Here is a 26,528-nt window from a genome sequence, read left to right on the forward strand (position 1 = left end):
AAATGATTTATCTGCTCTTTTACACTTTGCTGTAGTCATTTTTTGTGAGACTAGAATATTTAGCAAAGTATATGAAGTCAATCATTACAAAAACATTTGAAGAGATTATAATGCATGCTGAAAGCCTACTGGTATAATGCAAAGTTAAAAAATAAAGCAGCGTGTAAAACCATATTTACACAGCTGATCATAATAACTTTCAGATTTTGTATTTGCAAGTTCAACCAGTTGCCATAATTTATTGGTAGTTTCCAAATGAATACTCAGGGCACTTTTGGGGTCAGGCACAGAAATGCACAGAGCAGAGAAAAATTTGAGTTGACTGACATGCATGCTTCTAGCTGAGGTCAAGTAAGGCAAAACTTCTTCTTTCTGCTCTCACATGTAAACCTGTCTTCACATTTTTGTGTTTTTTGTTGGTGATTTTGCTGTTTAAAAGGCCCCCTGGCACAGTGATGAAGGGCTGTCTAGTGTTCTTAAGTGCAAGAATGCTATGATTTGCCTTATGGAGAAAATAAATGTGATGGATAAACTTCATTCAGGCATGAGTTAGAGTCCTGTAGGCCACGAATTCAATGTTGGTGAATCAATAATAAATACTGAATAACGTGTCTTCAAACACAATCATACATACAAGGTTCTGTTGATAGGTAGACAAAAATGTTGCCACCACAGGCTCACAGGAACCTAACCCTGTATTTCCCCTGGGAATAATGGTTTAGTATTTGCTAATTCCATGTTCACAGCAACTTCAGAGAACATAACTATTGCAAGTATTGAGAATCGACTCTACACATACAATTCTAATTATATTCCTAATTTTATATAAATATGGGAAAGGGCTAAAAGGAAATATCTCTACATATAAACAGTAATTTTTGCATAAAAGAAAACTGTGGTTGTTTTTACTTCTCTTTATAATTTTTCTGTATTTTCCAAGTTTACATATATAATAAAAAATTGCTATAATCAAAAATCAAGGTTTTCTTATCACCTATAGAAACAGTCACTAGTCCCTCCTAAGGCAGTCCCAGTGTCATGAATCCAGGAGATGGTGGAGCCTTTCCCTCTTAAAGGGAATTAAGTCTACAAAGGTTCTGTTTTGAATACTCAGCAGACAGGTGGAATCTAAGTCTCTCTATTGTAGGCAAACCAGTAAGGTTTACATCCACCGAATAGTCAACTCTGTATGATTTTGCAGATCAAATTACTGAGCAAAAATATAAGTACTCTATTAAATCTAAAAGTCATGGGCCTCTTTCCTGATATTATGTGCAATTTCTTTATTTCTCCAGCTATTTTTCTTTTTCTTTCTTTTTTTTTTTTTTTTTTTTGCTGTATGCGGGCCTCTCACTGTTGTGGCCTCTCCCGCTGCGGAGCACAGGCTCCGGACACGCAGGCTCAGCGGCCATGGCTCACGGGCCCAGCCGCTCCGCGGCACATGGGATCCTCCCGGACCGGGGCACGAACCCGCGTCCCCTGCATCGGCAGGCGGACTCTCAACCACTGCGCCACCAGGGAAGCCCTCCAGCTATTTTTGACCACAAGCTTTCAGACAGAAAATGCATGGAAGCTCCATTAGATGCTGAAGCTCTTTGCCCTGTACTCATTTAGTATAACACAAATTCCATCCTGGGCACCAAAGCTTATTTTTAAATTATATCCATGAAGCAAAAAAGATTTCCAAAGACCCAATTCTGATTTGGTTTGTGAAAGATAATGAGAAAGACCTAAAAACTGAAAAACGAAGAATGTAGGCTAGATACTTTTAGACACATTTTCTAAGAGTGGACTCTGAAATAGACGGCTGAATAGAGTTATATAATCCCTGACGATATGAGACTGGACTAAAATAAATCAAATGTCCCAAATTTGTCATCCTGTGCTTCCTTTAAGAGGATACGTTTAGAGCGAAAATCCTTGTACTGAGTTTTGCGTCACACGGACGAACACTTCCCACCCTCCTCACCCCACCCTGCATCTCCCACCATCTCTTCCTCAAAGCTCGGATGTGCCTGGATACAAGGCTCTGCTTCTGTTATCTCATCTTAGGCTTTCCATTGGCCTGGGACGGTGCTCATCAAACTACCTGCGGTTATGGACATTTTCTTTTCTGATCTACTGCAGACTGATACTTTTATAAAATTCAATAAAAATGAATGACTGAAACATTAAAGAAAGAAGATATATAAAATGCAAGCCCACTGACCATATGCTTAGAAGGTGTGGCAATACCTTCTTGCTATAACGGTTTCTAGGAGATTACTCTCAATTTTTGTACTTATCTTGGTAATAAGTATTTCAGTGAACCAGTATATTCCAAGGAGCACACTCTGAGTAGCAGTGCTCCAGGTAGCTGCTGGGTAGCTGCAGCAGGATAAAGTCAAAGGCTTGGGGACATCTTCTGTCAATACAGAAGCTAATTTAGATTAAGAACACAAGTCTGAACAAGTTAAGAACAAAAATCATAAATCTTGCCCTCAAAGTCCACCTCCTCAATTTGGGATGATTCGTCGTCTAAAGGAGGAAAGGAAGGAAGGAAGGAGGGGAGGAAGGGAGGAAGGGAGGAAGGGAGGAAGGGAGGAAGGGAGGAAGGGAGGAAGGGAGGAAGGAAGGAAGGAAGGAAGGAAGGAAGGAAGGGAGGGAGGGAGGGAGGAAGGAAGGAAGGAAGATAAAGTAAAATAAAATAAAGTTATTGAAATAAAAAATATTAAGAAAAAGAAAATTATTAAAAAAAAAAACGGACGGATAGAACCCTAGGACAAATGGTGGAAGCAAAGCTACACAGACAAAAGTCTGTCAGGACAGCCATTCTGCGATGTGACAGAGTTAAATGCACCCATTTGCCCAGCTTGCGGGTTACGAAGTTGCGCTGTGTTTGCGGGGGGAACTTCAGAAAGCTATTCTTGAGCCTCATTTGTAACAGACAGCGCTTGCTTACGATGAGCAGACTTTTATTACCTGTCAATGGGATTTATTGCTCAAATTAAATAATGAAAGACCCATTTAATTCATTTCACCTAACTCTACATAATAAAAAGGATAATTTTTAAATTGGATTCTATTTTTCTTTTAAATCTACAGCTCCTTCCACTTTAATGTCTGATGAGAAGTGAGCCCCTTTCCAAGGCCACATCATGGTGAAAGAGGGGAAGAAAAGGAGGAATTGCAGAATTTGTATTTTTTCTGATTCATGGTATAAGGTAACTAAATGCTAATTCTAGTACACGACTCCCAACACTCACAACTTTCAAAGGTAGGGGAAGGGATATGTTGTTGGTATAATAATAATAAAATAATAACAGTTTTAGTGACTATTATTCATAACAGGTACTGCGTGCTTTATATGCATCGTGTCATTTAATCTTCAACATTACTACTGTTATTCTCATTTTAAATATGGAGAAAATAAACCTCAAGAGGAAAAACAAATCACCCAAGGAAGTATCCAGCTGGTGAGCTGATTCCAAAACCCACACTCTTCTCGGCCTGCACGACAGGTTTTGCTCATGTTATTGTTTTGCTCATGTTAAACAATTAACTATGAGAAAGACAAAGCAGCCCCTACGAGCTAGGGGCTAGTGGCCTGGTACTCTCAGGGAGGCCTCGGTGGTATGAGATGCTGGTGGGCATCCAGAGCTAGGTCTTGGTGTTCTCCCACTGGGCATAAACAAGCTCAGAGAACATCAATATTAGACAAGGTCACTCTATCACTACAATGAACTGGGACCAAAAAAAACCCCCCAAAACAAACCCCAAAAGTACTTTACAAACTGGTTTAAGCACAGACAGAAGCAAGGCTACTGTGCAAACCACAAAAATACTTTTTAAATCAAATACAGATTTAGCCTTATTTTATTCCTCCATCCTTCTAAATAATACTTACAAAGATACTTAACCAGTTACCCTCACCTCCTGGCAGCATTTAATCCCAAGCAATTTTCCATTTCCTTGAACCCCCCACGCAAAACAGCTAACTCAACCTAAAATCCTATGATAAGTCATCCTTAACGCCTTTGTAATGAGACTCTTCCATGGTTCCCCTGGGTGAGGGTTCTCCTTGTTGCAATAAGCAACAAACCCAAACTGTTTGATTGCAGGTATGATCACTGTGGTCTCTGGGTAGAAACCATTGACACCTCCAGCTGGAAGAACAGAAGAATAAATGGAAAGATTTGCAAGTGCAGGCGGCAGGAGAATGTGGGCTCCTTTACAAGAACCTCCTCCCTCTCCCCTTCTTCTCCTTCTCCTCCTCTTTTCTTTTCTCTCTCTCTCTCCTTCTCTCTTTTTGCCTCCCTCTCAGGCCCCAAAACACATAGACACACAAAATATAGGAGGAGGAAAAAGGTTTATCTCTGCTCCTTGTATATAAAATCAGGGACCAGTCTTAAACTGCTACAGAAATATTGTGACACTTTAGCTACCATCACTCTTTCATAAGATTATAACAGGCATCCATGAAGTAGGATGTGTAAAGGGGGAAAAAAAAAAACAAACCTGCTATATAGGGTAGATTCTTTGCAAAGAAGCAAAAGGCAATTAAACAAAGGCCATTACTCAAGGAGCAACTGAAGGAATTTGCCTGTTCCAAGTAACTTTTAGTGCTCTGAAACTGTGCCAGACATTCCTATATTCACTAACTATAGCCACTAACCAGAATTAAAGATCCATGACACCAGATTGCTCTTGCCAAGAGGAAAATATGGAGGTCAATGCTGCCAATCACTTTAGGGGAAAGTGGGACTTTCAGGGAGCGATGGGGTTCTAAGGTGAAAAGCAGGAATACTCCAACAGTGAAAGGGAAGAAGGGGGAACTTTAAAAATGGCTTCTCCTGGGTGAGGCAAATCAAGACGGCAGTCCCATTGCCAGGGCCACAAGAATCACGAAGGCCTAGTAACTGAAACATGCAGAGGCATCTCATAGGCGGAGTCAAGATGGCATACTGGGAGAATGTGGAATTCGCGTCTCCTCACAACTAGGGTACCTACCAGGTACTGGTGGGGGACCACGGACACCTAAGGGAACGGGAGGAACCCCCAGTGACTGGGTAGGACGTGGGGTGTGGGGGTAGTGAAGGGGGAGGAGAAGTGGAGGCAGGATGAGATGGGCGCCCCTGAGGGCTGGCTGTGGGAGGGGAGGGGATCCCACGCCCGAAAGGGGAAATTGGGGAACCACTGGGACGGCAGAGGATCAAAAGGGAGCATGGCCAGGTTTACCATGCCCACGTGGGCCCCTGGGAGGCTGCTGAAGACCCAGGCCTGATCCTCTGCCCACAGAGGCCCCCTCCAGCTGTGCAGGTCCTGAGGGAGTGGGAGGAAGGCAAGGCGGAGTAAAAGTAAAGGCCGGACCTCCAGGACCGGCACCCCTGAGGGGCGGCTGGGGGAGGTGAGGAGCTCCTACACCAAGTGGTACCCACCCCCGTTAGGGGGCGAGAACCTGGGAGAGAAGGTGGGGGAGGGGCACGGAGGAACAGAAGAGAACGTGGCCAGTGCGTCCCCTGTCCACTTAGGCATCAGGAAGGCTGCTGGGCTCCCAGGCCTAATCCTCTGCCTCCCTCCTGCGCACAGAGCCCAAGCCCCGCCCCCACACCCCCACCCAGGGACCCACCTCTATACTGGGAGACCCCGTCCAATGAGCTGGGCCTAAACCCCACCCACACACCCTCACTCAGGGCCCTACCTCCAAACTCCGGAACCCCACACTCCAGAGGCCCTCCTTTGGATGTGCTGCCTCTCCCCCTCCCCAAGTCCTAAGTAGACACCCCACCCCATGCTTGAATGTCACCCCACCTAGGCCCCGCCTCCAAGGGACTTTTCCAGCTACCTAGGTCCTGAGCCTAGGCCCCGCCCCATGCTCAAACGTCACTCCCCTAACCGCCTAGGACCCACCCCACCCTAAACCCCCCCCCTGCCTAGAGTTCCACCCCCACCTAAACACCCCCGGCATAGCCAGGGCTTTTTTTTTTTTTTTTTTCCTGTTGTGGTTGTATTTTACCTTGTTGAAGTTGTTTCAATTATAGTTTTATTTTTCCTAATATATGTTTTATCTTTCTAATTTTATTTTCTATTTTATTCTTTGATATTGTACTGTGCCTTTCTTTCTTCTTTTTTTTTTAACTGCACCGTGAAGCTTGTGGGATCTTGGTTTCCAGGTCACAGGTCCTGCCCAAGATCCTGTGGTGAGAGCTCAGAGTCCAAACCTCTGGACTAATGGAGAACCTCAGACCCCAGGGAATATTAATAGGAATGAGGCCTCCCGGAGGTCCTCATCTCAGCACCAAGACCTGACTCTATCCAACTGCCTGCAAACTCCAGTGCTGGACGTCTCAGGACAAACAACCAGTAAGACAGGAATACAGCACCACCCACCAAAAAAAAAAAAGAAACAACAAAAAAATATGTTACAGATGAAGGAGCAAGGTAAAAACCCGCAAGACCAAATAAACGAAGATAAAATAGGCAACCTACCTGTAAAATAATTCAGAGTTAGGATAGTAAAGATGATCCAAAATCTCGGAAACAGAATGGAGAAAATACAAGAAACATTTAACAAAGATCTAGAAGAACTAAAGAGCAAACAAACAGTGATGAACAACACAATTACTGGAATTAAAAATACTCTAGAAGGAATCAATAGCAGAATAACTGAGGCAGAAGAACGGATATGTGAGCTGGAAGATAAAATGGTGGAAGTAAATACTGCAGAGCAGAATAAATAAAAAAGAATGAAAAGAATTGAGGACAGTCTCAGAGACCTCTGGGACAACATTAAACACACCAATATTCAAATTACAGGGCTCCCAGAAGAAGAAGAGGAAAAGAAAGGGTCTGAGAAAATACTTGAAGAGATTATAGTCGAAAACTTCCCTAACATGGGAAAGGAAATAGTCAGTCAAGTACAGGAAGCAAAAAGAGTACCATAAAGGATGAACCCAAAGAGAAACATGCTGAGACACATTAATCAAACTATCAAAAATTAAATACAAAGAAAAAATATTAAAAGCAGCAAGGGAAAAGCAACAAATAACATACAAGGGAATCCCCATAAGGTTAACAGCTGATCTTTCAGCAGAAACTCTGCAAGCCAGAAGGGAGTGGCAGGACATATTTAAAGTGAGGAAAGGGAAAAACCTACAACCAAGATTACTCTACCCAGCAAGGATCTCATTCAGATTCGATGGAGAAATTAAAACCTTTACAGACAAGCAAAAGTTAGGAGAATTCAGCACCACCAAACCAGCTTTACAACAAATGCTAAAGGAACTACTCTAGGCAGGAAACACAAGCGAAGGAAAAGACCTACAAAAACAAACCCAAAACAATTAAGAAAATGGTAATAGGAACATACATATCCATAATTACCTTAAATGTAAATGAATTAAATGCTCCAACCAAAAGACATAGACTGGATGAATGGATACAAAAACAAGACCCGTACATATGCTTTCTACAAGAGACCCACTTCAGACCTAGTGACACATACAGAGTGAAAGTGAGGGGATGGAAAAAGATATTCCACAAAAACGGAAATCAAAAGAAAGCTGGAGTAGCAATTCTCATATCAGACAAAATAGACTTTAAAATAAAGACTATTACAAGAGACAAAGAAGGACACTACATAATGATCAAGGCATCAATTGAAGAAGAAGATATGACAATTTAAAATATTTATGCACCCAACATAGGAGCACCTCAATAAATAACGCAAATGCTAATAGCCATAAAAGGGGAAATCGACAGTAACACAACCATAGTAGGGGACTTTAACACCCCACTTTCACCAATGGACAGATCATCCAAAAGGAAAATAAATAAGGAAACACAAGTTTTAAATGATACATTAAACAAGATGGACTTAACTGATATTTATAGGACATTCCATCCAAAAATAACAGAATACACTGTCTTCTCAAGTGCTCATGGAACATTCTCCAGGAAAGATGATATCTTGGGTCACAAATCAAGCCTTGGTAAATTTAAGAACACTGAAATCGAATCAAGTATCCTTTCCAACCACAATGTTAGGAGACTAGATATCAATTACAGGAAAAAAACTGTAAAAAATACAAACACATGGAGGCTAAACAATATGCTACTAAATAACCAAGAGGTCACTGATGAACTCAAAGAGGAAATCAAAAAATGCCTAGAAAGAAATGACAATGAACACACGATGACCCAAAACCTATAGGATGCAGCAAAAGCAGTTCTAAGCAGGAAGTTTATAGAAATACAATCCTACCTCACAAAACAAGAAAAATCTCAAATAAACAACCTAACTTTACACCTAAAGCAAATAGAGAAAGAAGAACAAAAATAACCCAAAGTTAGCAGAAGGAAAGAAATCATAAAGATCAGATCAGAAATAAATGAAAAAGAAATAAAGGAAAGAATAGGAAAGATCAGTAAAACTAAAAGTCAGTCCTTTGAAAAGTTAAACAGAATTGATAAACCATTAGCCAGACTCATCAAGAAAAAAAGGGAGAAGACTCAACAGAACTAAAAATGAAAAAGAAGTAACAACTGACCCTGCAGAAATACAAAGGATCATGAGAGATTACTACATGCAACTATATGTCAATAAAATGGACAACCTGGAAGAAATGGACAAATTCTTGGAAAAGCACAACCTTCTGACAATGAACCAGGAAAAAATAGAAAATATAAACAGACCAATCACAAGCACTGACATTGAAACTGTGATTAAAAATTTTCCAATGAACAAAAGCCCAGGACCACATAGCTTCACAGGCAAATTCTATCAAACATTTACAGAAGTGCTAACACCTATCCTTCTCAAACTCTTCCAACATACAGCAGAGGGAGGAACACTCCCAAACTCATTCTACGAGGCCACCATCACCCTGATACCAAAACCAGACAAAGATGTCACAAAGAAAACTACAGGCCAGTATCACTGATGGACATAGATGCAAAAATCCTCAGCAAAATACTAGCAAACAGAATCCAACAGCACATTAAAAGGATCATATACCATAATCAAGTGGGGTTTATCCCAGGAATGCAAGGATTCTTCAATATACGCAAATCAATCAATGTGATACAACATTTTAAAAAACTGAGGGATAAAAACCATATGATAATCTCAATAGATGCAGAAAAAGTTTTTGACAAAATTCAGTACTCATTTATGATGAAAACTCTCCAGAAAGTAGGCATAGAGGGAACTTACCTCAACATAAAAATGATCATATATGACAAACCCAGAGACAACATCGTTCTCAATGGTGAAAAACTGAAACCATTTCCACTAAGATCAGGAACAAGACAAGGTTGCCCACTCTCACCACTATTATTCAACACAGTTTTGGAAGTTTTAGCCACAGCAATCAGCGAAGAAAAAGACATAAATGGAATCCAAATCGGAAAAGAATTAAAACTGTCACTGTTTGCAGATGACATGATACTATACAAAGAGAATCCTAAAGATACTACCAGAAAACTACCAGAGCTAATCAATGAATTTGGTAAAGTAGCAGGATACAAAATTAATGCACAGAAATCTCTTGCATTCCTATACACTAATAATGAAAAATCTGAAAGAGAAATTAAGGAAATGCTCCCATTTATCATTACATCAAAAAGAATAAAATATCTAGGAATAAACCTACCTAAGGAGACAAAAGACCTGTACACAGAAAACTATAAGACACTGATGAAAGAAATGAAAGATGATATCAACAGATGGAGAGATCTACTACGTTCTTGGATTGGAAGAATCAACATTGTGGAAATGACTACACTACCCAAAGCAATCTACAGATTCAATGCAACCCCTATCAAACTACCAATGGCATTTTTCACAGAACTAGAACAAAAAATTTCACAATTCGTATGGAAACACAAAAGACCCCGAATAGGCATAGCATTCTTGAAAAGAAAAACAGAGCTGGAGGAATCAGGCTCCTGGACTTCAGACTATACTACAAAGCTATAGTAATCAAGACAGTATGGTACTGGCACAGAAACAGAAATATAGATCAATGGAACAGGATAGAAAGCCGAGAGATAAATGCATGCACATATGATCACCTTATTTTTGATAATGGGGCAAGAATACACAATGGAAAAAAGTCTCTTCAATAAATGGTGCTGGGGAAACTGGACAGCTACATGTAAAAGAATGAAATTAGAACACTCCCTAACACAATACACAAAAATAAACTCAAAATGGATTAAAGACCTAAATATAAGGCCAGAAACTATCAAACTCTTAGAGGAAAACATAGGCAGAACACTCTATGACATAAATCACAGCAAGATTCTTTTTGACCAGCCTCCTAGAGAAATGGAATTAAAAACAAAAATAAACAAATCGGACCTAATGAAACGTAAAAGCTTTTGCATAGCAAAGGAAACCATAAACGATACAAAAAGACAACTCACAGAATGGGAGAAAATATTTGCAAATGAAGCAACTGACAAAGGATTAGTCTCCAAAATTTATAAGCAGTTCATGCAGCTCAATAAAAAACACAAACAACCCAATCCAAAAATGGGCAGAAGACCTGAATAGACATTTCTCCAAAGAAGATATACAGACTGCCAACAAACACATGAAAGAATGCTCAACATCATTAATCATCAGAGAAATGCAAATCAAAACTACAATGAGGTATCACCTCACACTGGTCAGAATGGCCATCATCACAAATATCTACAAACAATAAATGCTGGAGAAGGTGTGGAGAAAAGGGAACCCTTTTGCACTGTTGGCGGGAATGTAAATTGATACAGCCACTATGGAGAACAGTATGGAGGTTCCTTAAAAAACTAAAAATAGAACTTCCATATGACCCAGCAATCCCACTACTGGGCATATACCCTGAGAAAACCATAATTCAAAAAGAGTCATGTACCACAATGTTCACTGCAGCACTGTTTACAATAGCCAGGACATGGAAGCAACCTAAGTGTCCATCGACAGGTGAATGGATAAAGAATATGTGGCACATATATACAATGGAATATTACTTACCCATAAAAAGAAATGAAATTGAGTTATTTGTAGTGAGGTGGATGGACCTAGAGTCTGTCATACAGAGTGAAGAAAGTCAGAAAGAGAAAAACAAATACCGTATGCTAACACATATATATGGAAAAAAAAAAAAAGGTTATGAAGAACCTAGGAGCAGGACAGGAATAAAGATGCAGACCTACTAGAGAATGGACTTGAGGACACGGGGAGGGGGAAGGGTAAGCTGGGACAAAGTGAGAGAATGGCATGGACATATATACACTACCAAACGTAAAATAGATAGGTAGTGGGAAGCAGCCACATAGCACAGAGAGATCAGCTTGGTGCTTTGTGCCCACCTAGAGGGGTGGGATAGGGAGGGTGGGAGGGAGACGCAAGAGGGAAGGGATATGGGGATATATGCTTATGTATAGGTGATTCACTTTGTTATACAGCAGAAACTAACACACCATTGTAAAGCAATTACACTCCAATAAAGATGTTTAAAAAGAAACATCTCAAATGCTGTAAGGCTGCATCTGCCAGTCCCTGCCCATGGGAGCAAGAAGCTTGTTTTCAGGCCTGATTTTCACCTTTAGGCAAAAGCAACAGCAGAAATGTAAAACTCATAGCAGCAATCTCAAATTTGACAATAAATAACTTGTTTTAAACAGGAAAATATAACCGTATTGTTCATTAGGTTCTTGATCGGAATGATTTTTGCTTTGCCATCTATGAAGGTGACAGAGACGGACAACATTTTATGTCATGAGTGATTTTGTAGTGCTGCTAATATGTCTTATGATTTAGACTATTATAATATCCTTAATATTTCAAAAATGACTGAGGCTGGCATAGTATTTTTTTTTTTTTTTTTTTTTTTTTTGCGGTACGCGGGCCTCTCACTGCTGTGGCCTCTCCCGTTGCGGAGCACAGGCTCCGGACGCGCAGGCTCAGTGGCCATGGCTCACGGGCCCAGCCGCTCCGCGGCACGTGGGATCTTCCCAGACCGGGGCACGAACCCGTGTCCCCTGTATCGGCAGGCGGACTCTCAACCACTGCGCCACCAGGGAAGCCCTGGCATAGTATTTTTGAACCTTTCCAAATGACGATTTGTAAAACTACATCACATTAAAAATTTAGCCTGATAATTCAAACATCTGCACAATTCCATTCTTCCTCAACATAATATAAATTTTTATTCCATTGTAAAAAGCATAAAAACTCTATGCTTTGAAAACCTGTAAGGTTAATAATTTATATCTCCAGTAGCAAAGAAAAATTGAGCCATCCTTATAGAATGGAATGATTTAGTATATGATACTCACCCACCAATAATAGGTCATCCATTCTCTTCCGAGTCATTATGATACAACCTGACAACTGATTTAATTATCGAACACTGTACCTGAGAAAGTCTTCTCCTATGAGAGAAACAAATGGACCACCCACCCATACCATTTAAATAGCCCACCATCCAATGCAAAATGTACTTTCCTCACCAAAACTAGCAAAAATTAATACTTTAAAAGAAACTAGAAAGATGGGAATGGGGGAGTTGGTGTGTAAAGCCCTACTTGTGTTATCTGAAGTGTAACAATTTTAATATATTGACTTTCATATTTTGTCGAGGATCCTTGTTATTAGCTATGGGCACAGTCACACAAAGTCATATGATGTCATAATAGATTACAGTGTACACGGATTTAAACATTAATTTTTAAAATCATTTGGGGTAGTCTAGATAGACGTACACCTAGTATTTTATTAAATTTGTATGCCTGTAAAGTGTTTAGAAATGAACTAGCTTCATGGGGCTCAGTACAATAACGCTGTACTGAAGCAGCTTCTTTAAGATGCTGAAAATTAGGCTATGACTATAAGCACCCCAGAGGATGTCAAATAACATCACAATAAACTACACATTAATAGCAAGCTTACATTTTTAGCCCCTCATTTTAGGGAGCCTATTAATTAGTAATATGACACTGATTATTTTATTTCCTTTTGTCAAGCCTGCAAATCTACCACATTTTGAGTGTTGCATTAAAAGGTCCCAGCACAGTACCTCTTAAAAATGATAATTGATACTGAAGTTTCAGTTCCCACATTTAAACTACAGCAATATACGAACAACAAAATAGATACACAAAGACTAGGCATATTCACTTGTATACCTGTGTTTCTTATATTTGGTTTCTGACTGTATTTTAACTTTTTTTCCTCTCCCAGTCATATTCTATTAATTTTGGTCATAGTTAATATAGATGAGTAGTACAATGGCATCTTTAAATTGTTTTTAAAGATCATTTATTAACTTGAGGTCGCAATTTACCCCACTGTGACCTCTAGTTGCTTGGCTTGGGTATTATTCCATATATATGAAAATGTGATGGAGCTCCTTTGTCAAGAATTGTATAATTTTAATGAAGAGACAAAAATATCCCTCACCCAAAGCACTGACCTAAATTAGACATCAATTTTCCAGACACTCATACAGTCTCTTTAATTATATTCTAGTCATTAAAATGGTACCATATTGCCTAGAAGTGCAGAGAATTCCATTTGGTTCCCAAATGAGAGACTTTACACAAATCTTCTCCCCAAATATATGCAACACCACACAAACTACAGCAACAAGTAAAGTTAATTTGACTAAATATTTAGGTTTTACATTCACACTAATATTGAGATACAGTTATAGATTCCAGAAAGACCCCTCCCCATCTCTCAAAGACCAGATAAGACTAATAATTGTGTTACACAAGACTCATCTTCCACTGAAGATACCCAGCAAACTTGGGGTCCATTTCAAAGTCTGTCATATTTTTCCCAGAACACATTTCCTCGGGATATATTGATTTACCTGGACTGGGCGAGAGGGTCATGGAAGGAAATTTCTATTGCCCCACAGCTATCATTTTGGTTAATAAGAACTGCTCGTGTTGAAGACATATTTAAAAGAAAATCGGAATCGAGTTCCTCTAAGGAAGAGATAATCTTATTAACTCAAGTATTCGTTTGTTAAACAAATATTAATTTTTGGGTTAAGCATAAAATTTTATGGAGAAGGGACAGAGAGATAAGGAAATCTTTCAAACGCATATACTTTGCCTGCAGGAATACACTTATTACCTGCTGTGATGTCACTGGGTAATTTTCCTGGATGGTAGAGATTCACCTTAAGTCTTCCATCATTAAGAAAGAGGAGGAGACCCCCTGAAACCAGCTGAAGCTCACTGAATAGCAGTAGCCCCTCCTTATTCCAGGTTCGAAATTGAAAAGTGGCAGAAACTTCGTCCTCCCCGGAAGAGCCCGGCAGCGCTAAGTAACTCCTGGGGCTCAGAAAAGTCACAGGCACAGACTGTGGTTCTGAACAAGAAAACAACACATTTCCCTGAGAATAAAGTAAAAGAAAAAGCTTTAAGAATGACACTCACATCACCTTAGTGATAAAATCTGAAATACAGAGGCTGTTTATCAATCTCTAATTACCCCTGATTTAAAACAACAACAAAAATTGCTATCAACATGAATATTCAAATCCTTGCCATATGTCTTAAAGGTTCTTCAAATCCAGGGATACATGGTCTGGCAAATCTTTCCCTGCGTTTTCTGGGTGAAATTATTTCCTCCCCATCTCTCAGTTCACAAAGGCATCTAACTCAATGCAATTGAATTCAATAAAAAATTTATGTAAAACAACTCTTTTTTACGTTTTACTTTGTTTTCTCTTCCCACTTATTTCACCCTTTTGCTGCCTTTGGCTTCTAACCCACCCCATAACATAACCAACATTAATGAGCTACTGGTTTTCCTTCCATGTTTTTTCATAATTCTCTCTGTTTCCATTGACATATACAAATATATATATATACACATATATATGTATATACATGTTTAAGTTATGTGTTCACTTATACATACATTCACGTACACCTAAATATGTTTTGAATACATATACCTACACACTAGGCATTATTTGTTTTATTAAAATAGGAGCCATGTTTTATGCTGTTTACTGTATCATGATTTTATCATTAACAAATAACTTACGGAAATCCCTTTGAGTTATCTGGCAGAAGCCTAATTCCTACTTTTATTGATTGCATAATATTTTACTATGTGAATGTTCCAATTTTAGTCAACTGTTTCCTTGTTAATGTATATTCACTTTGTTTCCAGGTTTTGCCTCTCTGAACAATGCAAGAATAAATAACTCTGCATGCTTCTCTATGTGCTGGTATTTTCAGTTCTGCAGAAGAGGGTTCTAAATAAAGAACTATTGTATCTACATGTTTTAATAAATATTTCCAGCTTCTTCTCTGCCCACCAAAACAAGTTAAATTCTCCACATTTCCAACAGTAGTATACAAAGGTATGCTTTTCCTACATCCTTGACAAAGATATGCTTTTCCCCACATCCTTGACAGCAATAGGTATTATATATCTTTTAAATTTGCATAAGTTCAACAACAAAATACCAGAGTGATGTATCATTCTTATTTCTCTTGCATTTACCTAACAGTATATCTAAGCATTTTTCATGAGTTTGTTGCTCTTCCGGACTCACTTTCCTCAGAACGGTCTGTTCATACCCTCTGCCTATTTTTCATTTTATTAGGTTTAACATTGCATAATACAATGTAGTACTTACATTCTTTTTTGAACCATTTTTGTCTTTTTCTTATCATTATGTGCTTGTCATCAGATTTACATGTATTATTTCTTATCTAATGGTTTTTAGGTAGATCTTCAAGATACATTAGAATTGCGTGAATTTTCATTAAAATATTGTACATGAAGGATTATTTTGCTATTAGAGTTAAATACATATTTAAGGATTAAAAAAAAAAAGTAAAGGTCCGAACTATTTAGAAATAATTAGAATGTTCCTTAACAGGCTTCAGAAATCAAGATAAATGTTTTTATTTTACCCGAAAATAATCTTCAACAAATTTTCTAAATATAGATTTGAAAAGTCAATGAAATCACTTTATTTAGAAGAATACACATTGGAATTAAACTACTAGTCTTGGTTAAACAAAAACATTTGGCTATACTGTGATTCTGTTAAAAGTGAATTAGCTTTCACTGCAGACAAATACCTTGCCCCAGTGAATGAAATAACAAAAGCAGAAGAGTGAAATAAACTGACCCATAATGTAAAGGCAATTATAAGACTAACAAACCTGGTAAAAATGGAAACATTTACCAGCTGCATTTGGACAGCTGTCTGCTACTCTACAAGCAGCAAATCCTCTTGGCAATGAAGAGTGGGTGCTAGCTGCATGAGCAGCTTCTGGAAACTCATTTTGCAATGAAACACTCACATCTATCTCTCTATAATATTTTTATTTTCCATTTAAATTCTTTTCCCTTTTTTTAAAAAAATACTATTTAAAAATCTTGCTGGATGGTGTACTCATATAAATACTATCAATTCACACAGAGAATTAAGAATAAAATGTTTTGTAAGCAATAAATAATCCCATGATGTGGTTTGGGCTTTGCTGACACAACATGAGCTTACATTTACATATTCTGAATTTTGAACAATTAAAGAAATGTATTCAAATGGATAGATGTGTCTGCTTTTCTGTCATTAAGCTGGTTAAGCTAGAAACCACGTTTCACAGAATCTCTTTTCTTGTCTTGCTCTGGTTAAAAGTTAGCCAAAAAGGGAGCTTGCATGATATGAGTCAGAAGTGAAAGGCTGGCCGTTTTTCCCCCAGAGGTTTTCTGTGTGTGATAAAGCCCAGTGAGGGAGGATCACAGAGGGGCTGGTTTATTCCAGCTTGTCCTGGCTTTCACTCTGCTCCATCTCTTCCTCCAGACAGCTGGGCTCCACTTTCCAGTGCCTCTGATGATTGTTAAGATCCAAGTCCTAAAATAGATCCTTGTTCCTAAACTCACAGTGGTGCTGCTTCCCTGACTGAACCCTGACCGATAACAGTTGTATTTAAATTCTGCTGCATTTCCATAGAATTAGAGTATAATGCAGCCTAACCAGCACTGCTCTTGGGACAGACTGGCAGATGCAATCTTGTAAAAGTCTATTAGTTTCTTTTATTGGTTATAAATGACCATGGCAAAATACAAATTTTTCAAATGCTTCTCTAATATAGATGGATGTTATCTGACTCCAGGAACTTGGTATGCTTCTTCAGAGAGTGTGTCAGGGAGTAACTTATAAAGGAAATTACAGAGTAAGAGAAATTAGTCTCCTGGGAGTAATAATATCACAACAAAATAAATTATCAGTTGCACCAAAAAAAGGCCTGCTTTACTTCATATAAATATAAAATAATCATGCCCTATGAATTTAAAATTTTTAACATAGAATTCATCCCTTACATGCATATTGCCAAGCAGAGAAATGTTTTTAAGGAACAAGAGTAAAGTCTAAACCATCACATCAAGTGGGAATTCAAAATGAAGCAATTGTTTTGTGTGTAGTTTTCCTCATTTGTTCACATGAAGACTCAAGTCTTACCATAATGATGATCTGTGGGTTCCGTTGCTTGGCCAAATCAATAACATCCACTCCATTATAATAGAGATTTTCTAAACACCCATGAAAATGTTTATGGGGGAATGACGCTGATTTTCCAGGTGCTGGAATCCCTCCAAAGCTGATCTTAGAAAGAAAAATGGCATCAATAATATTGTTTAGTGATTTTTTGATAATCTGCTTAAATAATTACGATTAGCAACTATAGCTGTAGTCATCACAGATAGACCGATTTTTCAGTACCCTACACTGCCATATTGATAATTTCAAATGGAGATTAAAAAAAATTAAGATGCATATCTTGAAACAAATTTATATGCATTCAGTTTTCACTTACACAAGAGCTTGATTATTTTTTACAAGTTGCTCATCACACCTGATTTCAATATTTTTTGGTTGCTGAAGAAAAATACATCTTTATATCCATGGTAAACCTTGGCAGCTTTAACAATGTTACCAATTACAATGACATTTTGTTTCATATACATTTCTGGCACACATTGATATTTGTGCATTTGAACTGATTATTAATGAATCAATTAATCTATTTATTGCTACATTCTCTCCATAAATCTGCACTGTTCAGGAGTGCCCTTTACCCGCCCCTACCACCACCAATCGTGCAACACATTCTGTATTTACTTGTAATGAGATCTCTTCAAGAACGTTTCCTACATGTGGCAATTTGTAACTACCCGTTGCAGGCAAAAAAGATGACATTTCTTTGTAATAATAAATTAACGCACTGGGAGAAAGATGGAGCCTCAGTAGTATATGCACAAAATTTGCTACTTGAGTTAGGTCACCTAGAGGAACACTTCATCAGAACCTTGACTGACTCTGAACGTAGGTTTTCTATAGTGTATTTTCTTTCATGTGGCTATACCACATATATATTACAAAGTCTGCATTAATTGAAACGTAACCATCACACCTCATAATCGAGATGTAGGTAACTGAACTCTCCCTGGGCGTGGAAACGATGTCTGTGCTCATCCACTGTAAAGTTGACTTGTTTGCCCAAGCGTTGGATGAGCACGGAATGCCAGTGCTGGTCGTCCAGCAGGCTGCCCAGGGTGAGACTGATCGGGCCGTGAGTGGAGGGCAGCTTAGCTTCACCTTAGAAGAGAAAAAAATAACAGCACCATTATTCTCAGTTTAAAAAAAAGAAAAAAAAGTTCCTTTTGGGGGCACCAGAGTCTCTCATGATAATTGCAATCTCTTTCCATCCACTCCATCCAAAATGCTAGTCTGAATTTACCTCAAGTTTGAATATAATATGCTCTCAACCTTGTTGTAATTTCTTCCTCTGTTAATTCTCTTTATTAGCATTACCCACCATCACACACTCATTTTCAATATAAATTTTATCTTTGCTACAACCTCATTATTTTTACTACCTCGGTATTTTTCAATGACCCATCCCTTTCATCATGATGTTTGAAAATAGCTAAGTGGTTCTGTCAGCACTATGACATTGAAAGAGGGTCTTGTACAATTTGCAAATAGGAACCATTTTTACGTGCAAGTACAATATGGGCGTATATATATATATGTGGGATATATATATATATATATATATATATATATATATCACATACATACATAAACACTTGAATGTGGAAATATGGCACCTTAATTGCTAAAATAAGATAAGCTATAAAAGCATAAAGTTACTAAGGTGATATCTAAATGACCAGAGATTTTTCAAGCACTTTACCCAAATAGTTTTACCTGAATTAATAACTAAAAAGAGTTTTCCTCTTCTTAATTCCAGTGTGATGTGATCTCCATTTTGCCCTTGCCGGTGGAGTAGAATCCCATCGCTCTGCATAGTTTTAAATTTCAAAGAAATTATATCCTTTATTGGGCTCAGGGATTTTTGATCAAATCTGTAGAGAAGGCAACTTTTCCCATCAAGATCAACCACCTCTGATCCTAGACAAAGATATTAAAAGTCATTCTAAGGATAAATATGCTTTTCATTAAAGCATTTTAAAAGTATATGTATAGAAAGAGCATTATACTTGTACCCATACATGTATAGTTCAGCTCCAAGCCAATCAAAATAATGGAAAATAAAACCACCAAATGTCTAATTCCTTCTAATTCCTGGGATTGATTCCATTTTAGTCTTTATTCACCTATTTACAAAATTCATGATCTAGAAATACATTTTGAAATGTATTCCTAATTTTCTCTTATATTATTAAAGGCTGTTTCTCATTCCATAATAAATTAGGGAAAAGGTTATAATCAATACCCATAAAACCACTTTGCATATTTCATGATCAATATTTTTAATGACATTCTTGAAATGTTGAAGTTAAATGGTTTTTTACCTTCTAAAAAAGTAGTTTTGAAATCTCAAAATTCTTTCTATATGGCATATATAAAAGAGATCGACACACAAATACAAACACATACATCGGACTCATCAATGCCACCTCAAGTATACATTAAACTGACCTTTGTGTTTTGTTTTATTTTATTATTTTTGTGGCTAAGTAATAGTATTTAAGAGCAATGCTATTTTCTGTCTTCTCAAGGGCACTGTTGGAAAGATATTCACTTAATGACATTATAAGGGCTGTTCTGCATTTGTGTCATAACTGTGACATTGACAGGTTTTTTCAGCTTTCTGACAGTGTCTTATCTACTCATTGTCAAGATCACTTTTATTCAGTTCATCTGATAAAAGATGTCATGTTCTACCAGTAACATAACAGTACATCTGTCAAAATCAGTTGCACCCTGAGCAAAGAACTGATAATACTCAGAAAGCCTTGCAGTGTTTCCTACATTTCACAAGTCAAAGATTTTTTTTTAAGGCAATTACCCTTGAGAGTGCATTTATGTAATAAATGAAGAGGTTAGGGAAACCCAATAAAATAGGAAGCTATTTTTCAACTGGTTAGGTGACTTCTCCCAGTCAACAAAACGACATTACAGTTCACTCATCTTGTTTCATTCCACAAAATTATTACATCAACTTGTATGTCCAAATATGCATTTCTTTCAGATTATCCATCATATGTAATGGGAACCATTTATATTCACCACCGCCCCCAATTTTTCCCAACTATTTTATGCAGCTATCTTTTGGAAATTCAGAGGTTTGATTTTTCCACGTCTTGTTAATGTGCTTATAAAAGAATTCATTCACCAAGTGCACATGAATAAACATTGCATTCTGTAGAAAGAATAATGTTAACTGAATAATTACTCCTTGTTATATAGCTGAATGAATGTGCATGGCAAAAACATAACTCTGTGACAAATACAAATAATGTGTTCTATGATAATTAGATTACAATGAATTAAGAAAAATTCCAATAAGACAGACTTTAAATGCTGACACATTTAGAGCCATGCAGTTATCTCTGAGTTAATGCATCGCTTAAAGGCAACCATCATTATAATGATTTTATTTCAGATAAAGTCTATTTTTGGAATTAGCTACCAAGAGAATTTTTTCCCCAATGAACGTCTAGCCTGTGATACTTCAGCCTTCTATTTCTTTTTTTCTCTCTTCTTCACTACTGTTGCTATTACATTATAATGGTCATATCAGCCTTTCATGGCACCAAGAGCTTTGTGCCTGGAATATCTCCATCAGCAAAATGGGATAGTGAGAAACCTATTAGACTATTGATGCCTAAAGCAATGGTATACTACTTCATCTCTTAAATGGAAGCCACTTGGCATTTTCTCTCTTACCTATTATGTTCTTACTTCACAGGTATCACACTAAGTAGTTGGGTCCATTCATTCAATAAATATTTATTTAGCCCATCCAGTCTGAGGCCCTGTGATGGATGCTGAGATAAAAGAGGGATCAACACCAACATGGCCCTTGTCCTCACGGAACTTACATGCAGTGAAGACGGGCAACAAGTAGCAAGTAGCAAGTAAAAAAGTAAGTTCACATTCCCACCAGCAGTGCAGGAGGGTTCCCCTTTCTCCACACCCTCTCCAGCATTTATTGTTTCTAGATTTTTTGATGATGGCTATCCTGACCGGTGTGAGATGATATCTCATTGTAGTTTTGATTTGCATTTCTCTAATGATGAATGACGTTGAGCGTTCTTTCATGTGTTTGTTGGCAATCTGTAGATTTTCTTTGGAGAAATGTCTATTTAGGTCTTCTGCCCATTTTTGGATTGGGTTGTTTGTTTTTTTGTTATTGAGCTGCTTATAAATTTTGGAGATTAATCCTTTGTCAGTTGCTGGTACAGTCACTATGGAGAACAGTATGGAGGTTCCTTAAAAAACTACAAATAGAACTACCATATAACCCAGCAATCCCACTACTGGGCATATACCCTGAGAAAACCATAATTCAAAAACAGTCATGTACCAAAATGTTCATTGCCGCTCTATTTACAATAGCCAGGAGATGGAAACAACCGAAGTGTCCATCATCGGATGAATGGATAAAGAAGATGTGGCACATATATACAATGGAATATTACTCAGCCATAAAAAGAAACAAAATTGAGTTATTTGTAGTGAGGTGGATGGACCTAGAATCTGTCATACAGAGTGAAGTAAGTCAGAAAGAGAAAGACAAATACCGTATGCTAACACATATATATGGAATCTAAGAAAAAAAAAATGTCATGAAGAACCTAGGGGTAAGACAGGAATAAAGACACAGACCTACTAGAGAACGGACTTGAGGATATGGGGAGGGGGAAGGGTAAGCTGTGACAAAGCGAGAGAGTGGCATGGACATATATACACTACCAAACGTAAAATAGCTAGCTAGTGGGAAGCAGCCGCATAGCACAAGGAGATCAGCTCAGTGCTTTGTGACCACCTGGATGGGTGGGATAGGGAGGGTGGGAGGGAGGGAGACGCACGAGGGAAGAGATATGGGAACATATGTATATGTATAACTGATTCACTTTGTTATGAAGCAGAAACTAACACACCATTGTAAAGCAATTATACTCCAATAAAGACGTAAAAAATAAATTAATTAAAATTTTTTAAAAAAGTAAGTTCATAAACCATTACAGACCATAACAGGCATTCTGATCAAGATTAAAAGAAGCCTGGGGTCACTTTAGTTAAGGTAGTTGGGAAAGCTCAGTTCTCAGGTCTAGAAACCTGATGCTAAAGCAGATGGTAAGCAATAATCTTCTTACTCTTGTCAGTCTTCAAGTCCTAAACTTGTCCGCATAAAATAATTACTCTTATGCTTAATTTTAAGATGGCTAGACATTCTCCCAACACATTCTCGCATTCATTATCATGAAAGGAAGCTCTGAGGATGCTGAGAAACTCCAGTGGCAGTCAGTAACTCAGCTCTCAGATTTCACATGCAATGTGAACAATACCCTTCGGGAAAAAAAAGCTAAATATAATTCAGAATGTAAGTACAATGTCAGTACAGGGAAACTTCAAGTTATATCCGTGTAATATATGTACAAGGATTTCCATAAAACAAAGGAATTCAGGATGGTCCCTATCAGTATTACTTTAGATAGAAAACTCACTTATAAACGCTATTTACAGAACTTATCTGATATATAAAAAGCATGCGATTTTAAACAATCATCATAAAACGTTGTGCTATGATAAATACAGTTAACGATATAAAAATCTGGAACTATCTGAAAGAAAATAATCTTTTGAGAGACAGAGGGAGAGAGAGGAAGAGAGTATCTGGATTTTCTCCAAGGATGCTGGTGGGAGAGACAGGTCTCTCTTGGAACTGATATCACCACTGTTAAGAAAATTGAAAAAGCTGGAAAATAAATCAAAGGAATAACTTCATGTCCTCTCAATGTCATGCTGGAGCTTTTTAAAAGAAGCCCGTCTAATTAATTCTAGGTGAATTCACAAGTATATCTTATTTTACTATTTATTACTGATGAGGGCCAGTCTCTAAGTTACATGTTAACTTATAGTTTTGGTTTTTTTTGTTTTCCCAGTAGAGATGCAAACAACTTCCATCAGATAGAAAATATATCCCCGAAGGTTATGGTTTTATTGCCCTGTTGGACGTTAAACATTTGTGTACTTAACCTAGTGATAGTAATTCAACATTCTTTTTTCCAGCTTTTAGGAACCACTTGCATTCTTGGCCTATGGCCCCTTCCTTCTTGTATAGGACCAGCATCATAGCATCTTCAAATTTCTCTCTTTCTCATTATCTCTCATGTTTGCATTCACAGTCACATCTCCTTCTCTAACTCTGATCCTGTCACGTCTCTTTTATAAGGGCCCCTGTGACTACACTGGGTCCACCTGGATGATCCAGGATAATCTCCCCAACTCAAGACCCGTAACTTAATCACAACTGTAAAGTACCTTTGTCATATAATGTAACATATTTACGGTTACAGAGCATTATTCTATCACAGCAAGTTACCTGCTCTCTTTGTCCCTGTTCCTTCATCTGTAACATGGGAATAATAGTACATTCTTTTCTTTAAGTGAAGTATAGGTGATTTACAATATTTTGTTAATAACAGTGTATTCTTCATAGGTCTGTTGTATGAATGCATATCTACACAATTTTTGGAAGTTGCTAGCATATAATTAGAATTCAATAAATTGTTAACTACTATTAATTATTAGAACACTGGGCAGGGAAAGAGGGATAGCAAAAATAGTTTAATAAATACATTTGGTGTGTTTATTTTTTAAAAGTGGACTCTAAAAAATAATGAATTTCTGAAGTGCACAAGAAATGCTCAATTACCAATGTCATTGCCAGGTTAGGCAGCAATAATGATTTTGAGCCATCTGTGGCTTCTGTGGCTTTTTCTCTGTCTGTCAGCAAATGCCTGAGCTGACTCACCATGGCAATTGTCGGTGACCTGAATCCTCCTCAGTGAATACCTCCATCTCAGATCTTCTCATTTAGAGCAGGAAGCAAGGAAAGAGGTGGCTCACAAAGACTGCAGGCCCTACTCTCATTATCAATTCTCCCCGTGACCCTGGGAAAGAGATGTAGCCTGCTTGATTTGCATGATTCAGAAATATAATCTCCCGTAGAATAAAGAGTTTTCTGAAAGAAAATATTCCTATTTCTTTCAGGGAGTTGTGTGAGAAGTGGAATTGCTGAAACACATATCCTGCGCTCCTTCTCCAGCGCATATTTATGGAGACCTTTCCGCGAACACAGTGGAAGACACAGTAATGCATAACACGAAGAGCATTATTTTTTCCAGGAGCTTACGGTCTAGCAGGGAAGACACACGTCCCTGAGATGTGATTATTCATGCTTCACTTCTGCATCAGGGCTGGGTCCCGAACGATTTCTAACACGTGCAGGAGGAGTTGAACCTCTCGGCCTCAGAGAAGGACGTTAACTAAAGGGCAGAAATGCTTCACCTCCGTGAGCAGCAAACTGCTTTTCTACCTCTGCATGTTTCACATGCAAACACACTTCCTCACTGTCATATCTTCCACTTGACCCAGTACCGTTCCCTCTCCCTTGCATCCTATCCCTGCTCCAGAAGTTTGAGGCTTCTCCAGTTGTGAGGGGTTGCCATTTGAAAAAGCAATGTCTTCCCCACCCTGTAAGTGAATTACTAAGAAAAACACATCCAAGAGCATGATTTCTCAATTTGGGGTCCGTGGTCACACCACGTGAGAATCACCTAAGGAGAATCTCTTGTGGCCTCCGTAAACATTCAGCAAACATCCTGCACTCTGCCTGATGTCCGCTAATTTAGAATCTCTGAAAGACAACCCAAGAGTATAGGTTCCTGAGTGATCCTGAGGCAGATGACAGCATAAGGGTTATTTGACAAGAAGAGGTAGCTTACACAAACCTGTTCTCTGAAAATGAACAACCTCATTGCACACTGAATTGTACCATGGAAAACAAAATTGTTTTATTTATCTATACCATAGGTGGTACTTGCAGAAAATTGTGGAGGTGGTAGTGACTTGTCCCTGAAACGTCTTTCAGGGAGAAATGGATTCTGTGAGTTAAACCATGAATCATAGCATTATTGATGAGATCAGTTGACTAAGAAACTTCAAAGAGAAAAATTGGAATAGAAAATGCATGAAATGGAAAACAAATCATTAAAAATAGAAAATTCACTTTATTGAAGGTCATGAAAGAGTTCTTGAAAAAGACATGAGACTCTTCTAATAATTCTTTGGGAATCATCCCAAAAACACAAATAGAAAAAGAGTGCTACCACTAGAGAAAACAGCTATGGACCAAACTCTTCTGGGCTAAATTGAATTCAGTCTTAAACACTGATCATACTGCCTCTCTATTTAAAAATTACTACCTATAAATCACTAAACAAACAGAGGTCCAATTTTGACTTCTAAAAAACATTAATCAGACTGAGTCACTGTTAAACTATTATATAGTGAAATATTAAAGCTACAGCATGATGTATAGGCACGTGAGATCTGCATTACAGAATTGTGCTTTTAAAGAGATGGAGAGGAGAGACCAAGCACTTGAGAAATCAACAGGAAATGGGTTGTTCTATTTTTGCATAGCAGCATAAAAGAACACAGAATGATTTAAGGGACTCTCAGGTTTAAAACAACTAAAATTAATATGGTAAAAAGGAAGAAGGCACAGGATCAAATGCTGTATATAACCACAGGGAAAAGGTGACTTTACTATCATGGTTTTTGTTTTGTTTTTTTCCAGTACGTGGGCCTCTCACTGCTGTGGCCTCTCCCGCTGCGGAGCACAGGCTCCAGACACGCAGGCTCAGCGGCCATGGCTCACAGGCCCAGCCACTCCGCGGCATATGGGATCTCCCCGGACCGGGGCACGAACCCGTGTCCCCTGCATCGGCAGGCGGACTCTCAACCACTGTGCCACCAGGGAAGTCCACTATCACGGCTTTAAACAGACTGAGTTAAGGTCAGTGATAACACTCCAGGAGGTTATGGGAGCAAACATCATCATGGCCACTTACATATCAATTTAAATTAACCTTTTAAATAGATTTGAAATCGGTAACATCTACTTCATCAAGGACGCTGGAGTGTATCATTGGAGGATGTAAGCTGGATTTCCGTTTCTAATATTTATTT

The 26,528-nt window shown here is 38.2% G+C and overlaps 1 protein-coding gene across 7 annotated transcripts in view; it reads right to left on the minus strand.

The window, feature by feature from the left end:
• Positions 1 to 26,528, minus strand: part of CNTNAP4 (contactin associated protein like 4) — a 259,157-nt gene that overhangs the window by 82,539 nt on the left and 150,090 nt on the right. For 5 of the 7 annotated variants that reach the window (XM_029204811.1, XM_029204816.1, XM_029204844.1 and 2 more), the window contains exons 5-8: positions 19,227 to 19,430; positions 18,427 to 18,611; positions 17,475 to 17,618; positions 14,114 to 14,375 (exon numbers count right to left, since the gene is read on the minus strand). In XM_029204811.1, coding sequence (XP_029060644.1) covers positions 14,114 to 14,375; positions 17,475 to 17,618; positions 18,427 to 18,611; positions 19,227 to 19,430 — 795 coding nt within the window. The remainder of the gene's footprint in view (positions 1 to 14,113; positions 14,376 to 17,474; positions 17,619 to 18,426; positions 18,612 to 19,226; positions 19,431 to 26,528) is intronic. The other 2 variants (XM_029204835.1, XM_029204855.1) reach the window with 1 other exon arrangement.

Source organism: Monodon monoceros, unplaced genomic scaffold (assembly GCF_005190385.1).
Source record: "Monodon monoceros isolate NGI ecotype Baffin Bay Population unplaced genomic scaffold, NGI_Narwhal_1 Super_Scaffold_10, whole genome shotgun sequence".
Classification (NCBI taxonomy): domain Eukaryota; kingdom Metazoa; phylum Chordata; class Mammalia; order Artiodactyla; family Monodontidae; genus Monodon; species Monodon monoceros.